Source organism: Rhinopithecus bieti, unplaced genomic scaffold (genome assembly GCF_001698545.2).
Source record: "Rhinopithecus bieti isolate Rb0 unplaced genomic scaffold, ASM169854v2 scaffold_7724, whole genome shotgun sequence".
NCBI lineage: Eukaryota > Metazoa > Chordata > Mammalia > Primates > Cercopithecidae > Rhinopithecus > Rhinopithecus bieti.
Genome location: NW_016805612.1, coordinates 1754331 through 1775391, shown reverse-complemented (window position 1 = coordinate 1775391; position 21061 = coordinate 1754331). Strand labels below are relative to the sequence as shown.

The 21061-nt window shown below is 36.1% G+C and overlaps 1 protein-coding gene across 1 annotated transcript in view; it reads left to right on the top strand.

Moving 5' to 3' along the window:
- Positions 1 to 451: 451 nt before the first annotated feature.
- CDKAL1 (CDKAL1 threonylcarbamoyladenosine tRNA methylthiotransferase) overlaps positions 452 to 21061 on the top strand; it is a 603344-nt gene continuing 582734 nt past the window's right edge. The window contains exons 1-2 of the mRNA XM_017873093.1: positions 452 to 470; positions 922 to 1006. Coding sequence (XP_017728582.1) covers positions 452 to 470; positions 922 to 1006 — 104 coding nt within the window. The remainder of the gene's footprint in view (positions 471 to 921; positions 1007 to 21061) is intronic.

Below are 21061 nucleotides of genomic sequence, written 5' to 3'. Positions count from 1 at the left end.
AAAAAAAAAAAAAAAAAAAAAAAAATTTTTTTTGCCATGTTTATAATAAAATACTGGGATAATTTTTTTGTGTGTGTGCCAAGTTACCAGAAACTGATGTGCTTACCAGTCCTCCCACCTAGTGCTGTTATTTGAATCTTCCTTTCTAGGTGGAGAATCTACACTTAGACATCTGTATGTTCTCTTAGTTCTTCATGTCATTTGATCTTAGCTTCTGTTCTTATACAGATACTGTTGAAGGTGCTGCAGTTTTCAATTTTGGTTTTCCTTTCTTTATGGTAATCCTGTTTTAATGTATAAGATCCTTTCAGGCAACTGAAGTATGCAAGAGGCAGGTGGAATAGTAGCAATTTTAGGTATTTAAAAATTCATGTAATAAATATGATGGTTTTGGATTATTTGTTGCATTGCTGAGTGAGTTTATTATAGTATATAACAATATTTAATCAAAATGGTGATAGGAATAAAAGGTACACTTTGAGGTAAATCATTAATTTTAAGGCAGACAAGTTATGTTTTAAGAATTTCTCAAGCCTGAAGAATATTTAGTGTATGCTCTGTGCCTGAAAAAGCTTAACACATAATCCACAAAGGTGAAATTAATTTGATACTCACAGGTAAGATTAGGGCAAGTTCCACTTCAGTTTATGTAAATTATTAAATAGTACTGTCAAGCATTGAAAATAAAGGAAGAGAATGCTTGTCATCATTATATTTTAAGTGAAAAGATATATATTATACATTTTTATATTGTTCACAAATATTTCCATGTTGTAGCAATTTTCTACTGTGTTGTAATTGCCTGTTCATTTAACTCCACTGTTTTTTTCTCCCCTACCACAGCAATCCCAGTGCCATTGGATATTTTTGAATGATTAAATGTGCTACTTACTTGGTTTTTGTGTTCATTTTTTTAAATAGAAAATGCATCCGATGCAGATTTATGGCTCCTGAACAGTTGCACTGTAAAAAACCCAGCTGAAGACCACTTTAGAAACTCAATTAAGTAAGTAGAAATTGATTTTTTTCCTATTTTGTATAATCAAAGTAAGAATTGATACCAGAAGTTTAGCTTTTAAAATGTCAAATTAGATATTTAGTTTATATTAAAAAAGTCTGAGTTGGACTTTTAAGATTATACTGTTTTGAATTTGTCTGATAAAGAATGATACTTTTTTATTTTTTAGTTTTAAATTAAATTTAATTTAAGTTCTGGTTACATGTACAGGATGTGCAAGTGTGTTACATAGGCAAACATGTGCCATGGTGGTTTGCTGCACCTATCAACCCATCGCCTAGGTATTAAGCCCTATATGCATTAGCTATTTATCCTGATGCTCTCCCTCCCCCCGCCCTCTACCAAGCCCGACTGTGTATTGTTCCCCTCCCTGTGTCCATGTGTTCTCATTGTTCAGCTCCCCCTTACAAGTGAGAACATGCAGTGTTTGGTTTTCTGTTCCTGTGTTAGTTTGGTGAGGGATGACGGCTTCCGGCTCCATCTGCGTCCTTACAAAGGACATGATCTCATTTCTATTTTATTTTATTTTATTTTATTTTATTTTATTTTATTATTGAGACGGAGTCTCGCTCTGTCACCCAGAGCTAGGAGTCGGAGTGGTCGCAATCCTGCCCGGCTCCTCCCTGAACTCCACTTCCAGGTTCACCCTGCATTCTCCTGCTCGGCCTCCAGCGAGGTAGGCTGGGAGTACAGGCGGCCTGCCACATGCCCGGCTTAATTTTTTGTAAATTTTTAAGTGAGACGAGGTTCACCGTGTTAGCCAGGATGGTCTCAATTCTGACCGTGATACGATCCACCCGCCTCGGCCTCCCAAAGTGCTGGGATTACGGGCGTGAGCCACCCCACCCGACCAATCTCATTTCTTTTTATGGCTGCATAGTATTCCATGTGTATATGCACCACAATTTCTTCACCAGTCTGTCCTTGATGGGCATTTGGGTTGATTCCACGTCTTTGCTATTGTAAATAGCGCTGCAGTGAGCGTATGTGTGCATGTATCTTTTTACTAGAATGATTTATATTCCTTTGGGGATATACCCAGTAATGGGATTGCTGCATCAAATGGCATTTCTGGTTCTAGGTCTTTGAGAAATCGCCACACTGTCTTACACAATGGTTTAATTAATTTACATTCCCACCAACAGTGTAAAAGTGTTCTTATTTCTCCACAGCCTCTCCAGCATCTGTTGTTTGTTGACTTTTAATAATTGCCATTCCAACTGGTGTGAGATGGTTTTGGCTTGCATTTCTCTAATGATCAGTGGTGAATTTTTTTTCATATGTTTTTTGGCTGCATAAATGTCTTTTGAAAAGGGTCCGTGTGCTTTGCCCACTTTTTGATGGGGTTGTTTGGTTTTTTTCTTATAAATCTGTGTAAATTCTTTATAGATTCCGGATATTACACCTTTGTCATGTGGATAGATTGTAAAAAATTTCTCCCATTCTATAGGTTGTCTGTTCACTCTGATGATAGTTTCTTTTGCTGTGCAGAAGCTCTTTCGTTTAATTAGATTCCATTTGTCAAATTTTGCTTTTGTTGAAATTGCTTTTGATGTTTTCATCATGAAATCTTTGCCTGTGCCTATGTCCTGAATGGTGTTGCCTAGGTTTTCTTCTAGGGTTTTTGAAGTTTTGGGCTTTACATTTAAGTCTTTAATCCATCTTGAGTTAATTTTTGTATAAGGTGTAAGGAAAGAGCCCAATTTCAATTTTCTGCATATGGCTAGCCAGTTTTCCCAGCACCATTTATCAAGTAGGGAATCCTCTACCCATCGCTTGTTTTTGTCAGGTTTGTTGAAGATCAGATGGTTGTAGATGTGCGATCTTATTTCTGAGTTCTCTATTCTGTTTCCTTGGTCTATATGTCTGTTTTTACACCAGTCCTACGAAGCTTTGGTTACTGTAACCTTGTAGTACAGTTTGAAGTTGGGTAGCGTGATGCCTACAGTTTTGTTCTTTTTGCTTAGGATTGTCTTGGCTATACGGGCTCTTTTTTGGTTCCATATGCGTATTAAAGGAGTTTTTTTCCCCTAATTTTATAAAGAATGTCAATGGTAGTTTAATGGGAATAGTATTGGATCTGTAAATTACTTTGGGCAGTATGGCCATTTTCATGATATTGATTCTTCCTATCCATGAGCATGGAATGTTTTACCATTTGTTTGTTTCCTCTCTTTCTATGGGGTTTTCTAGACGATGGGGTTTTCTAGAAATAGGATCATGTCATGTGCAAACAGAGACAGTTTGACTTCCTCTCTTTCTATTTAAATATGCTTTATTTTTTTCTTTTGCCTGATTGCCCTGGCCAGAACTTTGAATACTATGTTGAATAGGAGTGGTGAGAGAGGGCATCCTTGTTTTGTGCCCGTTTTTAAGGGGAATACTTCCAGCTTTTGCCCGTTCAGTATGATATTGGCTGTGAGTTTGTCATAAATGGCTCTTATTATTTTGAGGTCTGTTCCATCAATACTTATTGAGAGTTTTTAACATGAAGGGATGTTGAATTTTATTGAAGACCTTTTCTGCATCTATTGAGAAAATCATGTGGTTTTTGTCTTTAGTTCTGTTTGTGTGATGAATCATATTTATGGATTTGCATATATTGAACCAGCCTTGTATCCGGGGATGAAGCCCTCTTGATCATGGTGGATGAGCTTTTTGATGTGCTGCTGGGTTTGGTTTGCCAGTATTTTATTGAGGAGTTTTGCATTGATATTCATCGTGGATATTGACCTGAAACTTTCTTTTTTGTTGTATCTCTGCCAGGTTTGGGTATCAGGATGATGCTGGCCTCATAAAATGAATCAGGAAGAAGTCCCTTCTTTTCAGTTGTTTGGAATAGTTTCAAAAGGATGGCTTTTTGAAGGTTTTTTTGTGTGTCCATCTCCTTAAGAATGATACTTTAATGGGAACTTTTCTAATAAGTGATTTCAGTGTTTGTGAAGTTAGCTAATAGGTGATTTTTGAGGATTTGTTAAGTATTAACTATGTGTTCTTCTCGGGGAATTGGTGCATACTTTGTGAAGTTGCCTGACACGGTCCTTGCCTCTTTTCCCTGCCCATTAGCACTGTTCTAAGTGCTACAGTACCTGGTTTTCAATAGAACTGCAGTTTGTTAAAGGGAGGTGGGTATATTAAGTCCTTGCTTCTTGCTTTGTTCCTTCAAGCTAACGTGGAAGAAGTATCCTTTTTTCACATTTTCTCTGAATCTTATCCCCATGCATCTTCTTCGAAACCTTATTTTAGAAATTATTTTCTCATTCCATATTTCCAACCTCTCCAACTCCCCTGGGACCTTTTCACTGGTATTTAAACATACCTGGGTCTAATCAGCCCCCCGTACCCCTGTTAGCTATTGTCCTGTATTTTTTCTTGCCTTCCCAGCCAGACTTAAAAAAATTCTTCTCTTCTTAATTTCATTCTTATACTCATTCATTTTCCCCTTTATTGGTTTTATTGTGAAATATATTAAACATATAATAGCATTTATAAAACACATACAGTTTAAGTAATAATAAGCACTTAAACATCTGCCACCCAGTGTAAGAAATATAACATTGTCAAGGACGTAGAAACTGCCATGTTTTCAATCATAACTCCCAAGAAGTAACCTTTATCTTGACTTTTGTGAGTCATTTTCTTACTTTTATTAATGTATCATCTATTAAGTATGTCTCTAAACAGTGTGTTGTCTTGTTTAGCTCTATTTTGAACTTTTATCTGTTGAACTTAGACCGTTTGTGTTCTTCTTTGATTTACATCTTTTTCTCAGCATTACGCTTTGAGATTTATTCATGTTAATGGGTGTAAATAACTCTGGTCATTCATAGAATTTGCTTCAGTTTATTCATTTTATTACTAATAGAGTCTTGACTTTTTCCCAGTGTTTTTGCTTTCATGAACATTCCTGCTGTGAATATCTTCAACATGTTTTCTGGTGCACATGTGTAAGAATTATTCTATAATATGAACCTGGGAGTTGAATTACTGGGTAACATATCTGTGTACATTCAGACTTTATTAGGTAACGCCATTTTCTTTTCACAAATGGATGTAGTAGTGTGCATTCTCACCAGTAATGGATGTGTGTATTTGTTGGTTTCCATTTTTGCCAGTACTTGATATGGCCAGACTTAAGTTTTTGCAAGTCTGTTGGTGATGATGGTATTTTGTTTTGGTTTTAATTTGCATTTCTTTTTTTTTTCTTGAGACAGGCTCTCACTCTGTCGCCCAGGCTAGAGTGCAGTGGCAGGATCTCTGCTCACTGCAAGCTCTGCCTCTCGTGTTCAAAGGATTCTCCTGTCTAAGCCTCCTGGGTACCTGGGATCATAGGCATGTGCCACCATGCCCGGCTAATTTTTTTTTTTTTTTGAGAGAGAGTCTCACTCTGTCACCAGGCTTAAGTGCAGTGGCGCAATCTTGGCTCACTACAACCTCTGACTCCTGGGTTCAAGTGATTCTCCTGCGTCAGCCTCTTGAGTAGCTGGCATTACTACTAGCTGGCACCATCACGCCTGGCTAATTTTTCTGTTTTTATTGGAAATGGAGTTTCACCATGTTGACCAGGATGATCTCAATCTCCTGACCTTGTGATCCGCCTGCCTTGGCCTCCCAAAGTGCTGGGATTACAGGCGTGAGCCACCACATCTAGGCAATTTTTTATATTTGTCATAGAGATGCGGTTTCACCGTGTTGGCCAGACTGGTCTCGAACTTCTGGCCTCAAGTGATCCACCCACCTCGGCCTCCGAAAGTGCTGGGATTATAGGCGTGAGCCACCGTGCCCGGCCTTAGTTGCATTTCTATGATCATTAATGAGGTTGAGCTTTTTAAAATAGATCTATTGGCTATTTAGATTTTACTTTTTTTGTAAAATGGCTTCTCAGGTCATTTGTCTATTTTCTGTTTTTTTTTTTTTCATTTTAATCATTTATTTGTGGCCATATATTATGTGTCTTACAGATCCTAATCCTTGGATATTATACATGTTGCAGTATCTTCTCCCAATTGTGGCTTATCTTTTCATTTTCTTTTGTGGTATCTTTTGGTGAAGATAAAATCTGGTTTAAAATTTATTAATCCATTCTTTTTGGTCTGTGTTCTTATTGTTTAAGAAGTCTTTTCTTACTCTGAAGCTATTAAGATATTCTCCTATATTTTCATTTAAAAGTTTCATGGTTTTTACCTTTTACATTTAGGTCTATGATTCATCTGGAGTTGATTGTTATTATTTTTTGTTACGGTACCAGAAGAGGTCCAATTTTATTTTATGTTTTTCTCTGTAGATAACCAATTGTTCTCAGTATCATTTATTTATTTATTTTAAGTTCTGTTCTTTCTCCTTTTATCTGTGCATTACCCACCCTCTCATATGTTGAGCGTCCATAGATGTTTGAGTCTGTTCTTGGTCCTCTGTTACATTCCTTTGATATATTTCTTTATTCTGGTTCTTGTTCTATACAGTCAGAAGTAGTATAGAGTTATATCAAGGCTACCTATCTGATAGTGCTAGTACCTTTCTGTTCTTCTTTAAGAGTGTATCCGTTTTTAAGTTCAACAAGGAATACTGTTGTGCGTTTGTGATTACATTTAATCTTTAGATGATTTTGGGGAGAAATGAATCTTCACAATTTTGAGTTATCCAACTCAGTTCTATCCTGATTTTTAAGGATTGATTCTTTTCTTTCTATAGCTCTTGTGCATCTTTTAGACTTTTTTCTCCCAATGCAGATATTGAATTATTCCAGTGCCATTAACAAAATAAACTTACTCTTTCTTCTTTTGCCTGCACAGTATGTACTTTATATTTTTATACTACTGTAAATGGTGAACTTAAAAACTTTTTCATTTTCTGTGTTTGCTGCCTCGGTCAGGGAGTTAATTGTAGTAGCAGTGTGAAGGATGATTGTGTGTAAGGAAGAGTATAGATCAGGAGTCCAGTGAGGACAGAGTGATTGTAGTCCAGGTACAGAGAATCTCATCTAAAAGTGGAGGTGTTCAGAATTGGAAGGAATACATTGCCTTGAGAAGGAAGAATTCTTTATATCAGGGGTCTCCAACCCCTGGGCTGTGGACCTGTACTCGTCTGTGGCCTGTTAGGAACCGGCTGCACAGCAGGAAGTGAGTGGTAGGCGAGCAAGCATTACTGCCTGAGCTCTGTCTCCTATTAGATCAGCAGCAGCATTCGATTCTTACAGGGGCACAAACCCTATTGTGAACTGTGCATGTGAGGGATCTAAGTTGTGCACTCCTTATGAGAATCTAATGCTTGATGACCCAAGGTGGAACAGTTTCACCCCAAAACCATACCTCCCACCCCTGGTCTGTGGAAAAATTGTCTTCCATGAAGCCGGTTCCTGGTGCCAAAAAGGTTGGGGGTACCACTGCTTTGCACATTCCATATTGTCCGAGATGGCTCTAAGGACTCTGGCTAGAAAGAAGTGAGGAATTCTAGGAAGGGAGTTATTAAGAGATGACATGTTTTGGTTTTGAACATGCTGTATTTGAAGTTACAGATAAATATTTTAATAAGATGATGAATATACTTGAACTTTATTGAGTGTCTTCTATGTGACAGGCAGTGTTCTAAGTGCTTTAGATGAATTAGATATTATCTAGCTTAATTCTTGCAGCCTATCAATGAGTTGTAGATTCCATTTGTATTCCTGTTTTATAGGTGAAGCAGCATCTGTTTTACAGATGAAGGTCTCTAAGGCTGTTCAGTTCATAAATGGTAGAGGAGGGATTTTAACCGAGGCAGTCTGACTAGTCTGTGCATTTAACCATTTTATTACTGTGCTTCCTAGATAAAGATGTCAAGTAAGCGGTTGCAGAATTGAGGCAGATATCAAAGAGGTCAACACTAGAAATAGATTTAATATTGTTTGCATAGAGTTGATAGTTGAATGTGATGGCATCTTTAATTCAAAATGGTGGAAGGAGCAGAGGAGTTCTTACCTGAGTGATGGCAAGAGGTAAGGGAAGGGAGGATGGAAGAGGGGAGTTAGGGTCACATTTAGGAGCAGAAGAAAGATGAATTAAACTAAGGCAGAGAATGTTATTCACCAGATGCTGTTCATTTTCAGAGAATGCTTTTTGTTTTTTTAAATGAGAAGCCTGTGATTGTCCCAAATTATGTATTTTTTCTCTATAGAAAGGTAAACAAGATACAAAGATACTTTAGTGCTACTGATACCCCGTATGTACTGAACCCAGAGAATATAGTTTCTGTGATTATCAACTTTATAATTAATGGACATAGTTCTAGAGTGTTTCTAAAAGTTTAAAAACTCAAATATAACTTGTGTCAATGGGTTTTGTTATATATGTGTTATGAATATGGTTCAAAGTAATGATATACTGTTTGAATTAAGTAGAAATGACACAAGAAAAGTTTACCATTTAAACACTGCAAAGCTAATTGTAGCAAGCACAGGTTACTTTAATGTACTATTCTGCTTGATTGAAAGAAAATTTAAAAAGATATTGTATATGATTAAGTATTTTTAATGGCCCTGAAGACTTTTGATCATCACAACTAATTCTTATTAAGGTAACACTTAAACTAACGTTTGATTTCTTTCCATAATAAATACAATCCTGTAAGAGGTACAGTAACAATTAACATTGGGAAAGCATCAGATTGAGGTGACATTTATACATATGAAATCTTTCCGTGATGGATTACTCTTGTCAAGCATTTTGCTTTATTTAGAGATTTTCCCAGTTGTGGTCACCATTGCCTAATAGAAAACAACAAAGATGAGTAGTGTAACATTGTTAAATGTTAAGCTGTGCTACACATGTGCCTTTTCTCATCCTCCAGCTCCATCCTTTCCCTTTGCTATCTCTTGCATGCATTTTAGTTTTTCATGAGAGTGAGGTAAAGCTTAGATTCAAAGACTGCCTGATAAGATGTTGCTTCTCCTTCTGTTGCTCCCAATCCTTTATACCTAAATGTAAAGATTTACAGCAGTGGAGTGGGACCTGTCTTTTTCTAACCTGGGCTCTTTACCAATGATTGCTTCACTTTGCTACTCATTCCTGTGTGTCATCATCTTTCCATCATCTGCTTTGGTTTTCCTTCAGTACTTCTTGGTGTTAAATAGTTGTTTTAAATTATGCATCACATCATTTTGTTTCTCTTGAGCCACCACACAAAAGATCGCCTTGTTTTGACAGGAATAAAGAAAGATGACTCTAAGGGATTTACTGTCTTTCATGTGATTAATACAGTCTCATTGATTAAGATCCAGAAATTGTGAATTTGTGACATGACAGTTAGGGACTGAATTATTTTGTCGTTTCTTTTGGGGCTTTACTTTTTTCAAGGTTTTACAGTGTTTGTATTATTGATATTCAGATGGATAAAAGAGTAAGAATTTTAAGTAGCAAAAATAGAGATAAGAGTGACTTATTGGTTGCCTTTTCACCTTAGAAATCTAAAATGTTATTGCCCTTCCTAATTTAGAAAGAATCACTAGTAAGCCCCCTGTGTTATGATGGCAGTCTACTGGATGCACACTATTTCCTCTTGAGCATTTGTCAGTTGCCCTGGCTTTGTTTTATCCATTAGACCATTTTGATTTAGACAATATAGCTTTTAACTTGGGGGGTTCTTGAGTAAATGAAAAAGATCAAAAGTTTCAAAAAATAAAATTTGTTCTTAATGATAATATCACATCAGAAAACTCCTTTGGTTAATGCTTTATAAAAGTGTGGGATCTTTTCCATGCCACCTACAGGAGGTCATTCAGAGGCTGGTGAAAATAAACACATCTTGTGTGTCCTATATAAATGATGGAAAGAATAGCCAGCTTGCTTTGATCATGGACTGTCAACCTCTATTCGACCTTGTGCATTATTAACCCAAATGGGCACTGTGGTTTAGCCATACTGATAGTGGATAGACGGGAGTCACTTGTTTTTAACTGCTTTTGCCTGTAGAAATAAATGGTAATGTTGAAGGGATGGCTTAGGTATCTGAGTGTAATTACTTGAAACAATAATTGAAAATAAAAGCAGAACTGGATAAGGACAAAAAAATGTGTGTTTGAGACAGAGGATACCTACTTTGTATAACATCTTTTCACTATAGGAAAGCGCCTTACATGCTATTCTGTTGAGCAAAACATAAATTATTGGATTGTCATTCCTATTATGAAAATATTCTTTGTTTTATGTAGATTTATTTTTTGAGTTCTTTTTCTTCAAAAATTGAAGTTGCGGGAGGTACCAGAATATGATTTCAACTTGAACTTGTAAAGTAAATTGCTTTCAAGAAAGCTGACTTCGTAAGAACAGAGAAGTGGTTGCCCTTTCAGTTAGTAATTATCCAGTTTAAAAGAATTAAAAAAACCTCTTTCCAGTTCTCTTGTTAACCACGTTCACTAGTAATTTTTTTTTGTTGTTGTTAACTAAACTTCTAAAAGTTACTTTTATTTATTTTTTGAGATCGGGTCTCGTTCTGTTGCCCAGGCTGGAGTGCAGTAGCATGATCATGGCTTACTGTATGTAGCCTCATCCTCCTGGGCCAAAGCAATTCTACCACCTCAGCCTCCTGAGTAGCTGGGACTACAGGCACACGCCACCACACCTAGCCAATCTGTTATTATTATTATTATTGTTTTTAGTACAGATGAGGTCTTGCTATGTTGCTCAGGCTGCTTTTGAACTCCTGACCTCAATCAAGTGATCCTCCTGTCTTGGCCTCCCAAAGTGTTGGGGATTACAGGCATGAGCCACCTTGCCTGACTTCCAAAATTAATTTTTAATTAAAAAAATTTGGCATTAGAAGGTAAAAATCACAGGGTTTTGGTTTGGCCTTTTGTGAGAAATAAGTTAGATAATGCAAGTTATTTGAGTTCTACTTTAAATAATACTATAGTTTGTTGATTTTTTGTTAAACTTAGATATTTTAATGTTAACTCTTCTAATTATATGCAATAGCTATAGTTCAGAATCAGTTTCATCGTCTTATTTAAAATGTCAGTGCCAGATTCAGTGAATCATTGTGTGCTTTTCCCAGTCACAATCTCATTTTTTCAGCTATCCTTGCCCTCCAAAAAGTATCCTTTTACATGGAAAGTTAGTTCAACATATTAGACTGTTTGAATTAATTAGTATTATTGGTTAGATATTATCTAATAAGATTTTTTTTCTCCCAACAGTGCTATACTTAATATGGATTTACATTTTCCTACCATTTCTCATCTGAGTCCACTGTTTAGATATTGTCTGTATGCTGATTTTTCCCAGATCTTTGTCTTTGATCTTTATGTCTCCTTACAGGTTCCAGCCTTGTATATCCCACTGCTTCCTTGACTTCGCCATTTGGATGCCCTTGACCATGGATGCCTCAAATCATCATGTCAGGGCCTCCTCCTTATCTACCTCACCTTTTCTCCAGCTGGCATTTCCATTAGTAGTGCCCATCTTCTTTGATTGTGGTCATCAGGAATTGCACATCATTTCTTAGTGTAACAAGGGGTTTTAAAAAAATGTGTTCAATGCTTCCCTCTCCTACCTCGTTTCTTGCCACTGGGTTATAGAATTTTACTTCCTCCCCGACATTAGAAAATTTCCCAAGCACATAATGTATTTGCATATGTTCTTCCCTTCCTTGGACTATCCTCTCCCTTTTCTCCAAATGTGTGCCCTCAACTTCCACCCATCCCACATTAATCCCACCTTGCTAAATAGTTGATCTTTGGAACTCATGTCAGAGATAACACCTGTGGGGTCATCTCCCTTCTAAGCCTCACCTCACCTCTTAGCTCTAAGGTCTGTTCCATGCTAGTTCTTTATCTCATATTAACATCTATTGTTGCGTAGTACATTTTATTATTTGTTTACATATTTGGCTTGCTACTAGATTGTGAGTTTTGAGGTTAGGATATTGACCTCAGAAAAATTCTTTTTGTAAAGCCTTTGACCCTCTGACTCTACTATGTAATGATTTTCCTTGTCCTGGGAAACAGATACCATTAATAGACAAAGACCATTTGTCAACGGTTGTGAGAATGTTCTCCCAAGGTTGTAGTGAGTCCCTTGACAGATACAGGCTGTGTATTTGTAAAAAGGCGAAAGAACATTCTAACTTCCTAATTTCTAATTTCTAATATTGTATTTCTGAGGCAGGTAGTAAAAGGAGTAAGAATACTCCCTTCTTGGAGTAGTCACCTGGTCATGCTGGCGGGATCTTGTGCTCCTCGCTATCCTGAATGAGCTCCAGGCCAGCTTTAGGACTGTGGCCATTAGATTAGTTAAAGCATCCTGTCTTGAGTGAGAGAGCAGGAAAGGTGGATAAAAACCTGGTTAGTGTTTGGCCTTGGGTTTGGCACACAATTATAATTACTCAATACATGTTTATATAATTAGGTTGAACTGATTTTTCCTCTTTTTGGGAAAAGGTTTAGTATCATTCTGCTGTCATTGCATCAAGTCATCGTTAATATATTTAAGTTAAGTGCATTATAAGTTGTATAAGTAATGTAACTGCATTAATATCAGAACACTTGTCTTACATTTGAGTATCAAATTGTCCAGATTTGAGAGTGAGCAAGATACACCAGATATACCACCAAAATTGGAAAAAAAAAAAAATCAACTGGTTGTTGTTGGGTAAGAAGTAGTAGTGTTGGAAAGGTTAGCTTGATAGAGGATTTTGTAAGATGAGTGAAAAAGATCTAAAAGGACAGTGATGTTGTCTCTGTTATTGACTGAGGTATCATTGGTCTCTAGAACAGTGCCTGATGACCAGCATTGAGTTATTTATTCATTGAATTGAATTGAAAGATTTGATGAAGGCCAAGTTTCTCTAAATAAATTCTTGTTCATGGATTAGGCCTTATTATCTATCATATGTGAATTCATTTTATTCAAGTCTTATGTCATGGTTTTGTTTAGTCTATTTCCTGTTGTTGCTAGGATTTTGTAATTTTTTCCCCATGAGCTTGTTTGGAGCTGACAATGATATTTGAGGAGCAAGCTTTCTAGAAACATAGGTGAAGAGTTTTTTGTAAAGTAGGGGGTGAGAGTTATGTATGTTTAGAACAGCTTCTGACCATTTCCTGTTAGAGGCTTCAAGTTGTCTTCTAACTCTGGAAAAACATGGAGATGAGTGAGAGGAAAGACGGAATATTGTCATGTGATGTATGCCAGTGAGCAATTTTATTGGATAGAATTATGTCTATTTTTATGAGTGGTTTAGATTCCCTGGTGACCCGAGCCGCGCCGCGCTAGCGACGGTAAGATATCCTGATAGTAGTAGTAGGCAGGCGCTGTTATGTACTATATATATTAGTACTGACATAGCCCTAGGTATATAGTATATAAAAAGCACAACCGCAACAAAAATGAAAATGAAACTATAAACTTACAGTTAAAAGATTAGTAACTTAATTTGCAAATCAGCAACAGAAAAAGCAGTTCAGAGGTGTTAGGCCATTTTAAAATGCAAAACTGAGTTTCAAGATATCCAAATCTTTTTGAAGAATAGTATTTTGCATATTTTATGATTAATGTTACATCAACAGTTGCTTTGTTTTTGCCATTTTAAGCAAGAGAGTGAGTGAAAGAGGGCAGTGTATTATGTGCTGGCAACAGCTGGCTGATAGCATTGAAATACTTACGTAATTAATATATGTGTTGGCTGTTGTCCTAACAATTCTGTAGGTGGAGGCTCCAGAAAGCATGCAGAAACTTGCTTTAGCAGGATTAAAGAAGAAATCAACATGATCTAAGTCTGTTCTTTCAGCCAAGAGTGATTTCCTATTGTTTTGGTTTGAAAGACATTCTACTTATTCTTGGTGTGTGTGTTTATATAACAGCAGAGAAAAAAAGACTCTTGTTTTTTTCTTCCCTTATTGTTTGCTCTAAGAGTGACAAACATAATCTTTCGTAATTTTTAGTTAGTAGTATTGTTTAATAACTGATAATAAGTGAAATAAAAAACACATTTTCTTTACACCCATAGGACTACCAAAGTATTAAATATTAACCCTTTTTATTTCTTATTTATGGTTACACTTAGGTGTCGTTCTCTGGGCCACATTAATGAAGTTATTTAGATTGTAGACTATATTAAGGGATAGATTGCTATGATCCTGGACAATTGGATAGGAGTGGCAGGTAATATGCAACTTACTTTTACCTAACAGCTGTGGATCTAAATCTTACTCAAAGTACCCTGTGTTTACATATTTTACTGTTTTTGTAGCTCTAAGGCTGAGGCTGGTCACTACTGTACCTTTGACAAAAGGATGGCACTTTTGTGGGTGTTAGAAAGAATGCATAGACACAGTGCAGCACCACTGTGTGTGGCTGTCCCATATTAATAACACTGTCTTTTTTTTATCTGTCTGCACCCATTTTCAGAGTTCCTTAGGGGCAGCCACTGTATCTTTTATCTGTATCCCAGCATCTTATACAGTGATTGACAGTAATAGTTGAACAAATGAATGAACCAACTCATATGTATGCTTCCTTTGTATGATTATCTTTCCCATCCCGTCCACCTTCTGCATCTGTCAGATATCATGTCTTCCTCTGGATTTTCATGGAACTTTTTCTGTGTCTCTTTCTTATTAGATTTTAGGACTTTGAACTTGAGGTCATCTGCATGTCATGGAAAACCTAAAAAGCAGAGGCTTACATGACTTAGGGGATTTGTTTTTCGTACATATTGCAAAGTCCACAGTTAGGAAATTGCTGGCTTTGGTTTACCAATTTACGGGTGTGAGGAGTGAAGTCGGTTGTTTTAAAGGTCTTTCCCTGTTGGTATCAAATGGTTATTGCTCTCTGGCCATCACATGCCCTTTCCCCCACAAAAAAGGTGGAAGTACCAAACTGGATGTGCCAGCTGAGTCTGTCCCTTCTTCAAAGGAGCTTTATAGGAAGTCCCACTCAAAACCCATGCTTGCATCTCATTGTGTGGAGTCATATCACAGGACTACCTCTATTTATAAGAGAGGCTGGGAAATGTAGTGTTTTTTCTTTCTTTTGTTTTTATACTTCTCATATTGTTGCTCCCAACAGAATTGGGGTTCTGTTAGTAAGGAGGATGGGGAGACGGGGATAATGTTCCTTGGCTTGATATCTCTGCTTTAGGGTATAAACTTTGGGACAAGATATATATTTTATTTGTCTTTCTATTATTTATCAGGGCCATTGTATTGGAGGAGGTCCTCAACATACTTGTTAACAAATTATACTTCTTTCTCCTGTAATCTGTATTCAGAACATTTAAGAAATAACATAGTTGACATTTAAGAACTTTTGCTCTTTTTGCTTACTCCGAGTGGTCTCTGATGAAAGAATAACAGAATACACAGGAGCAGTTCATGGCTCAGTTGTTGGACACACATTTTTCTTTTTAAATGAGACTTGCACATATTTTCTGATCTTAAGACCTGCAATGACCATATTTGAAATGGAATCTATAAGGAAAATATGTTTTTCATTGTTCTGAGATTCATTTCTGTGATATAATAATAATAAGCCTGGTTTAAAACCTAGATACTTTAATTTAGACATAAAACAAAAGTGGAGTTTATAATGATTACCATAGAGGGTCTTAACCAATTGGAAAACAGGTTGAATGACAGTTAAATTCATTTTATAATTAGATATTTAGAAAATAATATTTTGTTTAATTCTAAAAAACTTTAGGTACAGCTGAAAATACCACCTCTCACTAAGATGGAAATTTAATGTTTTAGATTTCACTTGAAAAAAAAGTGGAGAATTTGATGTAACAAGTGAAAATCTAGCCAATGGGAAGAGTCTTACAAAACTTGCTGGAGATTTTTTGTAGGTTGGTGCCATTGGATATTATCAGAGGGAAGTTAAGGCTGTCAAATTCTCATTCCAGGATACAACCTACACATTCTGCAGTAGTGTCTTTTTTATGTTTCTGTACACAGAAACTGTCGGAACTACCCAGATATAACTAGGTTCTGCTGACCCATTCTTTACTGTTTCTTTGTGTGTGTGTGTGTGTGTGCTCGCATGCTCAATGTAGATGCATTAAGAAGGAAACTGACAGAATCACGTGATAGAAACTGTTTTGGGAAAAATACAAATTAAAATGGATGTCAAGGATCGCTTTAGCAATATGTTTTAGAAGTCAACAGCTCATCCTTTGTGCCAACCAACAATTTGCTTTCCAGCTCATAAATTTTTTTTCCATTACAAGAGGAATCAGATAAGCAAGTTTATGGCAAAACCAAAAAGTTTAATTTGGTGCTTTCCTTAAGTACCTGTCAATATTTTATGATAGTTACTGAAGGAAAAGACTTGTTTTACTTCAAATGAGAAAATGGTTTGAGTCAACATATTTTGTAGTATTTCAGTCATCCATGGTTGAAACATTGATGAACTGTTTTGATGTTTTTACCATTTTAATTTAATAACAAAGGATTTGATGTCATTGATCAAGTAAATTTTTTAAAAGGTAATTTTAAAAAGTAGAGAATGGAACTGGAATGTATTAATTGAGCAAATTTAAGAAATTAAAAAAAATTATCTTTTATCTAGGCTGCAAGCTTTTTCTTACTTGTCATTTCAGATACTTGTATATCAACAAATTTGCAATATACCAACTTGGTAATCAGTAATGGGTGGCTTGAGGGGTATACAGCATAATTAGAACTTAAAACTCAGAGTGATCCAGGGCAAATGGTGGCCTGAGTATGTATTTTCGATCCCCTCATTGTCACACTGCCTAAATAACTTTGAACAACTGTGAGAGCCTTTGTACCTGGTGTTAGAGGGGAGCACTTACGCAACTGAGATGCTGGGTCTTGGGCAGAAGTTGTGCTGTATAGATGGAGTTGGGGGAGTGATCTTATCTATGTTCCTTATGGTGATGGAGAGCGGAGTCCAGTACCTAGAATCTGGAGAGTCTTAGCTCTCCCATAGACCTGGGGGCAGTGGCTTTAAAACTTATCAGACCCAGTAATCCTCTTATATAAAAAGTGTTTTGCAACATATCCTTTATTATACTGAAGTGAACATGTGAATAATATAATCTATGCACACACATAATTAACAAATCAATTAGCATAGTGGTCTGGATATAATTAATATAAGGAAAAAAATTGTTAATGTAATACATATTTCAAAATACAAATGCTTAGGCACAAATATACTAGAAGACCTAATGAAATGGCCTGTATACAGAATTACAGTGACAGTGAGAGTAGTGAATGCAGCTGATATGTATGTAGCCTTAACAGCTTAAATGCCAGGAACAGCATTGGTGATCTAGTGATGCACATCTTTCCAGAATGGATGGTGACTCTTGTAAAGGACTTAATAAAACAAAGTGTGTTCTTCCTTCCATTTTCACAGTGGTTGGATTCCTGAAACTGTACAAGAAATACAATAAGTCCTCACTTAATGATAAGTTTTTGGAAACTATAACTTTAATTGAAATGATGTGTAGAGAGATGAGTTTTTTTTTTTTTTTCTCTCAGCAATGTTATAAAGAAACGGTTGAATGAAACAAGGTTATTCCAGGAGCTACTATATGTAAAATGGAGATAGGTTCTAAGGAGATATTATACATATATTTTTTACATATAGGCATGTTAAGTGGGGCTTTCAGAGCTCACGCAGGTCATGTGGAATTCTCTGTACAGCATAGATCTGTGTAGCGGAGGACATCTAGCAACTCTGACATCTGCCCACTTAATGGCAGTTGCACCCTCCAGTTAGTATTATATCCAAAAAGATTTGGATTTAACCACTTACCGATTAAAATTTCTGTATGGCCTGAAGCACACAAAACAAGATAAAAGAAAAACAGGAGAATATGGATGTGAAGGTATATATGACATTATGTTTATAAGTTTAAATAAATACTATTAAAGAGCTCCTTACATTAGACAACATAATTAGAAAATATCCAGAGGGCATAAACAGGCAATTTATGGAAGAGGATGTGCAAATAAAAATGGAAAGATTTTCATTCTTACCAGTGCCCAGGGAAATACAGACTAAGTGAGATATTGGTTTTTGCCCACTAGATTTATTTATTTTTTTTTCCCAGTAGGCCCAGTGCTCCTGAGACTATGGGGAGCTGTTGTTTACTCTGGTACATTTCTGGTAGAAGTTTGAATTGCTGTAATCTTCTGTGGAAGTTGTTTTTTGATAGGTATAAAAATTAAAAATATATCTGCCCCTTGATTTAGCAATCCTGTGTTTTATGACCCTCTCCTACAGACATTAAATACCTGTTTGCTAGGTTAGGAGCATACAGTTATTTATTGCATGATTATTTATAATACAAAAAGTGTTATAACACATCTTATGCTATCTTAGGTATTCTTCTTTATGGGCACATATTAATACATTTTACGGCAGCTGATCCTGGAATCTGCTTACATAGATTTGCCCAGCTGAGAAGCAACTTGAGGACTGATCTGCCCCTGCATTCCAAAGAATCCTTTTTTTTGACTTATTAGTGATTATGATGACATTGCCTTTTATTGAACTGTTTCAAAATACATGAAAGCATGCTCTGATGACATTTTTGAAGTGTCTGGATTCTGTTTGCCACTGTTTAAAGATTTAACTAGTTCTTCCTTTAATTAATACTCAGCTCTTCTAGCATCATCTTACCACTGGAATAGCATGTACCATTTGCCTCATCTTTCCATTTCAGGGCTGGTCAAAAGAGACACATTTCAGACATTAACTAACTGAACATTCTTTACTATAATAGATTTGGAACTTTTATCTAAAACAAATGTTTATGTTCTCTGGCCACTGTGTTAAATATATATGGTATGTCTCTTCCATTTGGCAGCAAATATCCATTGCATTTGATTCAGTTTTCACTGCCCTTGAAATAAATATACTTGTCCTGAATGGCAGCCTTAAGGATTTTCCAAAGTAAATGATGTTTGCACCACATCTGGCCTGCCATTTTTATGTGATATATTAAAGAGAGTCAGTGTTCGTTAATTTGACAAATATTTCTTGAATGCCTACTACGTGTTACAGGCTTTGGCAATTCAAAGATTAATGATGCAGTCACTGCTCTTAGGAGATGACAGATTAGCACAAAGGGCAGCGTCTTAGCCAGATAATTATAATACAGTGAGGGAAGTGTGGTAATGCTTCTTTGTTGACAGTGATACCTGAATGGGTACGAATGTACTTCAGTTTTTAAAATCCTGGGTCTTTTTCAAGTCTCTACCCATCCTGGGTCTCTGCATCTTATTTTACATCCCCTTCCCTCATCAATAAGCAAACTTTGCTATCTGAGGTAACAAGAAATCTTGAGGAAGGGCAGCTCTGACTTTATTAATTCAGTTGCTCAAAGATATTATCAAAGACCCTAGGCACTAAGTACTTTGTATTTTTTCCTTTTTTTTTTCTCTTCTGCCATGTTCAATGTGATGGCTTGGTCTTCAGTGAAGTTAAAAAGTTACTTCCATAAGGTGGCTGCCTGGGTTTTGGACACCCTGTGTAGAGGAACAATTTCTTTCCTTTATGTAGTTTTTGGGGTAAATTTTTAATCATTTTAGACTAATAGCAAAATTGTAAAAGTAGTACACTGAGTTTTCGCATACTCATTACCCAGATTCGACAAATGCTAATATTTTACCATATTATTTTACTTTTTTGGTGTATGTGATTTTCATGGCTAAAATTTTAAAACAAAAGGGTGTGCAATGGAAACTTAATTACAGCTCTGATGTTAGCCACCTTATGCCCTTTACCATAGTATGTACAAGTGACTATGTAAATATCTTTCCTCCCTTTCTCCTTTGTCTCTCTCTTGCTGCTTCTCCTTCCTTTGTATTTTTCCCTCTATCTCTCTCTCTTCCCTCCCTGCCTCCCTTCCTTCCTCCAGTTGTGGATCCTGGAATAATTCCATATGGATATATAAAAAGGTTCCTCATTCTTTATAGATTCATAAAATATTTGTTCTCTTATTTATGGATTTTTAGTGTTCCAGTTTATGTGCATGAAATTTTATTAACCAGTCACCTCTTGATTTTTTTGGTAGTAACTGACATTATAAATACTGCTTAAAAGAATTTTTAAAGTGTTTATTTATATTTTTGAAGATGAAGTCTCGCTATGTTGTCCAGGCTGGAGTGCAGTGTTTATTTACAGGTTCAGCCATAGCATACTGCAGCCTTGAAATCCTGGGTTAAAGCCATCTTCCTGCCTCAGCCTCCTGAGTAGCTGCGATTACAGGCATGTGCTGCTGCACCAGCTTATAAACATGTTTTGACTGGAAACTTTAGTTGTTGACTATGTAGAGTATGTAAACAGTTTTTACCTTGCATCTTGAAATAATGACATAATTACTGAAAAGTTACAAAAATAGTGCAAAGACTTCCCATGGACCTTTCACCCAGCTTCCTTTAATGTTTAAATATTTTACATAGCTATAATGCAGTGATCAAACCAGAGAATTAATATTGATACAGACTTAATTCACATTTTGTCTTTTTTCTGGTTCAGAATCCAATTTAGGATTCTCCATTGCATTTAGTTATCATTCACTGTCACCTCCAATCTGGGACAGATCCTCATTTTTTCTTCTTCTTTTATGACCTTGACACTGTTTAAGAATAGTTGTCAGTTGTGTTATAGAACATTGCTCAGTTTGCATTTACTTGATATTTCCTCATGGTTAGATTCAGATGCTATGCATTTTATCAAGAATATAGGAGTGGTGGATATTGCACTTGAGATTGATAAATACCAGTGTGTCATACCAAGAAGATTCAGGATGTTGATATACCTCTGTACCTTAACATCTAGTAACCAGGTGTAAACTTTATTTAAGGTGGTACCTGTCAGTTTTCTCCACTGTAAAGTTACTGTCTTCTCCTTTGGAATTAATAGATATTTCGGGATTCTTTGGTACTGTGCACATATCCTATTTCTCATCATGCTCTCACCATTATAATTTTGGCATCCCTTGGTTATTCTTACCTGTAACAATGAATACAATTGTATTATCAAGTGGTGATTTTTCTGTTTCCATCATGTCTTCTCCACTTATTAATTTGAATTT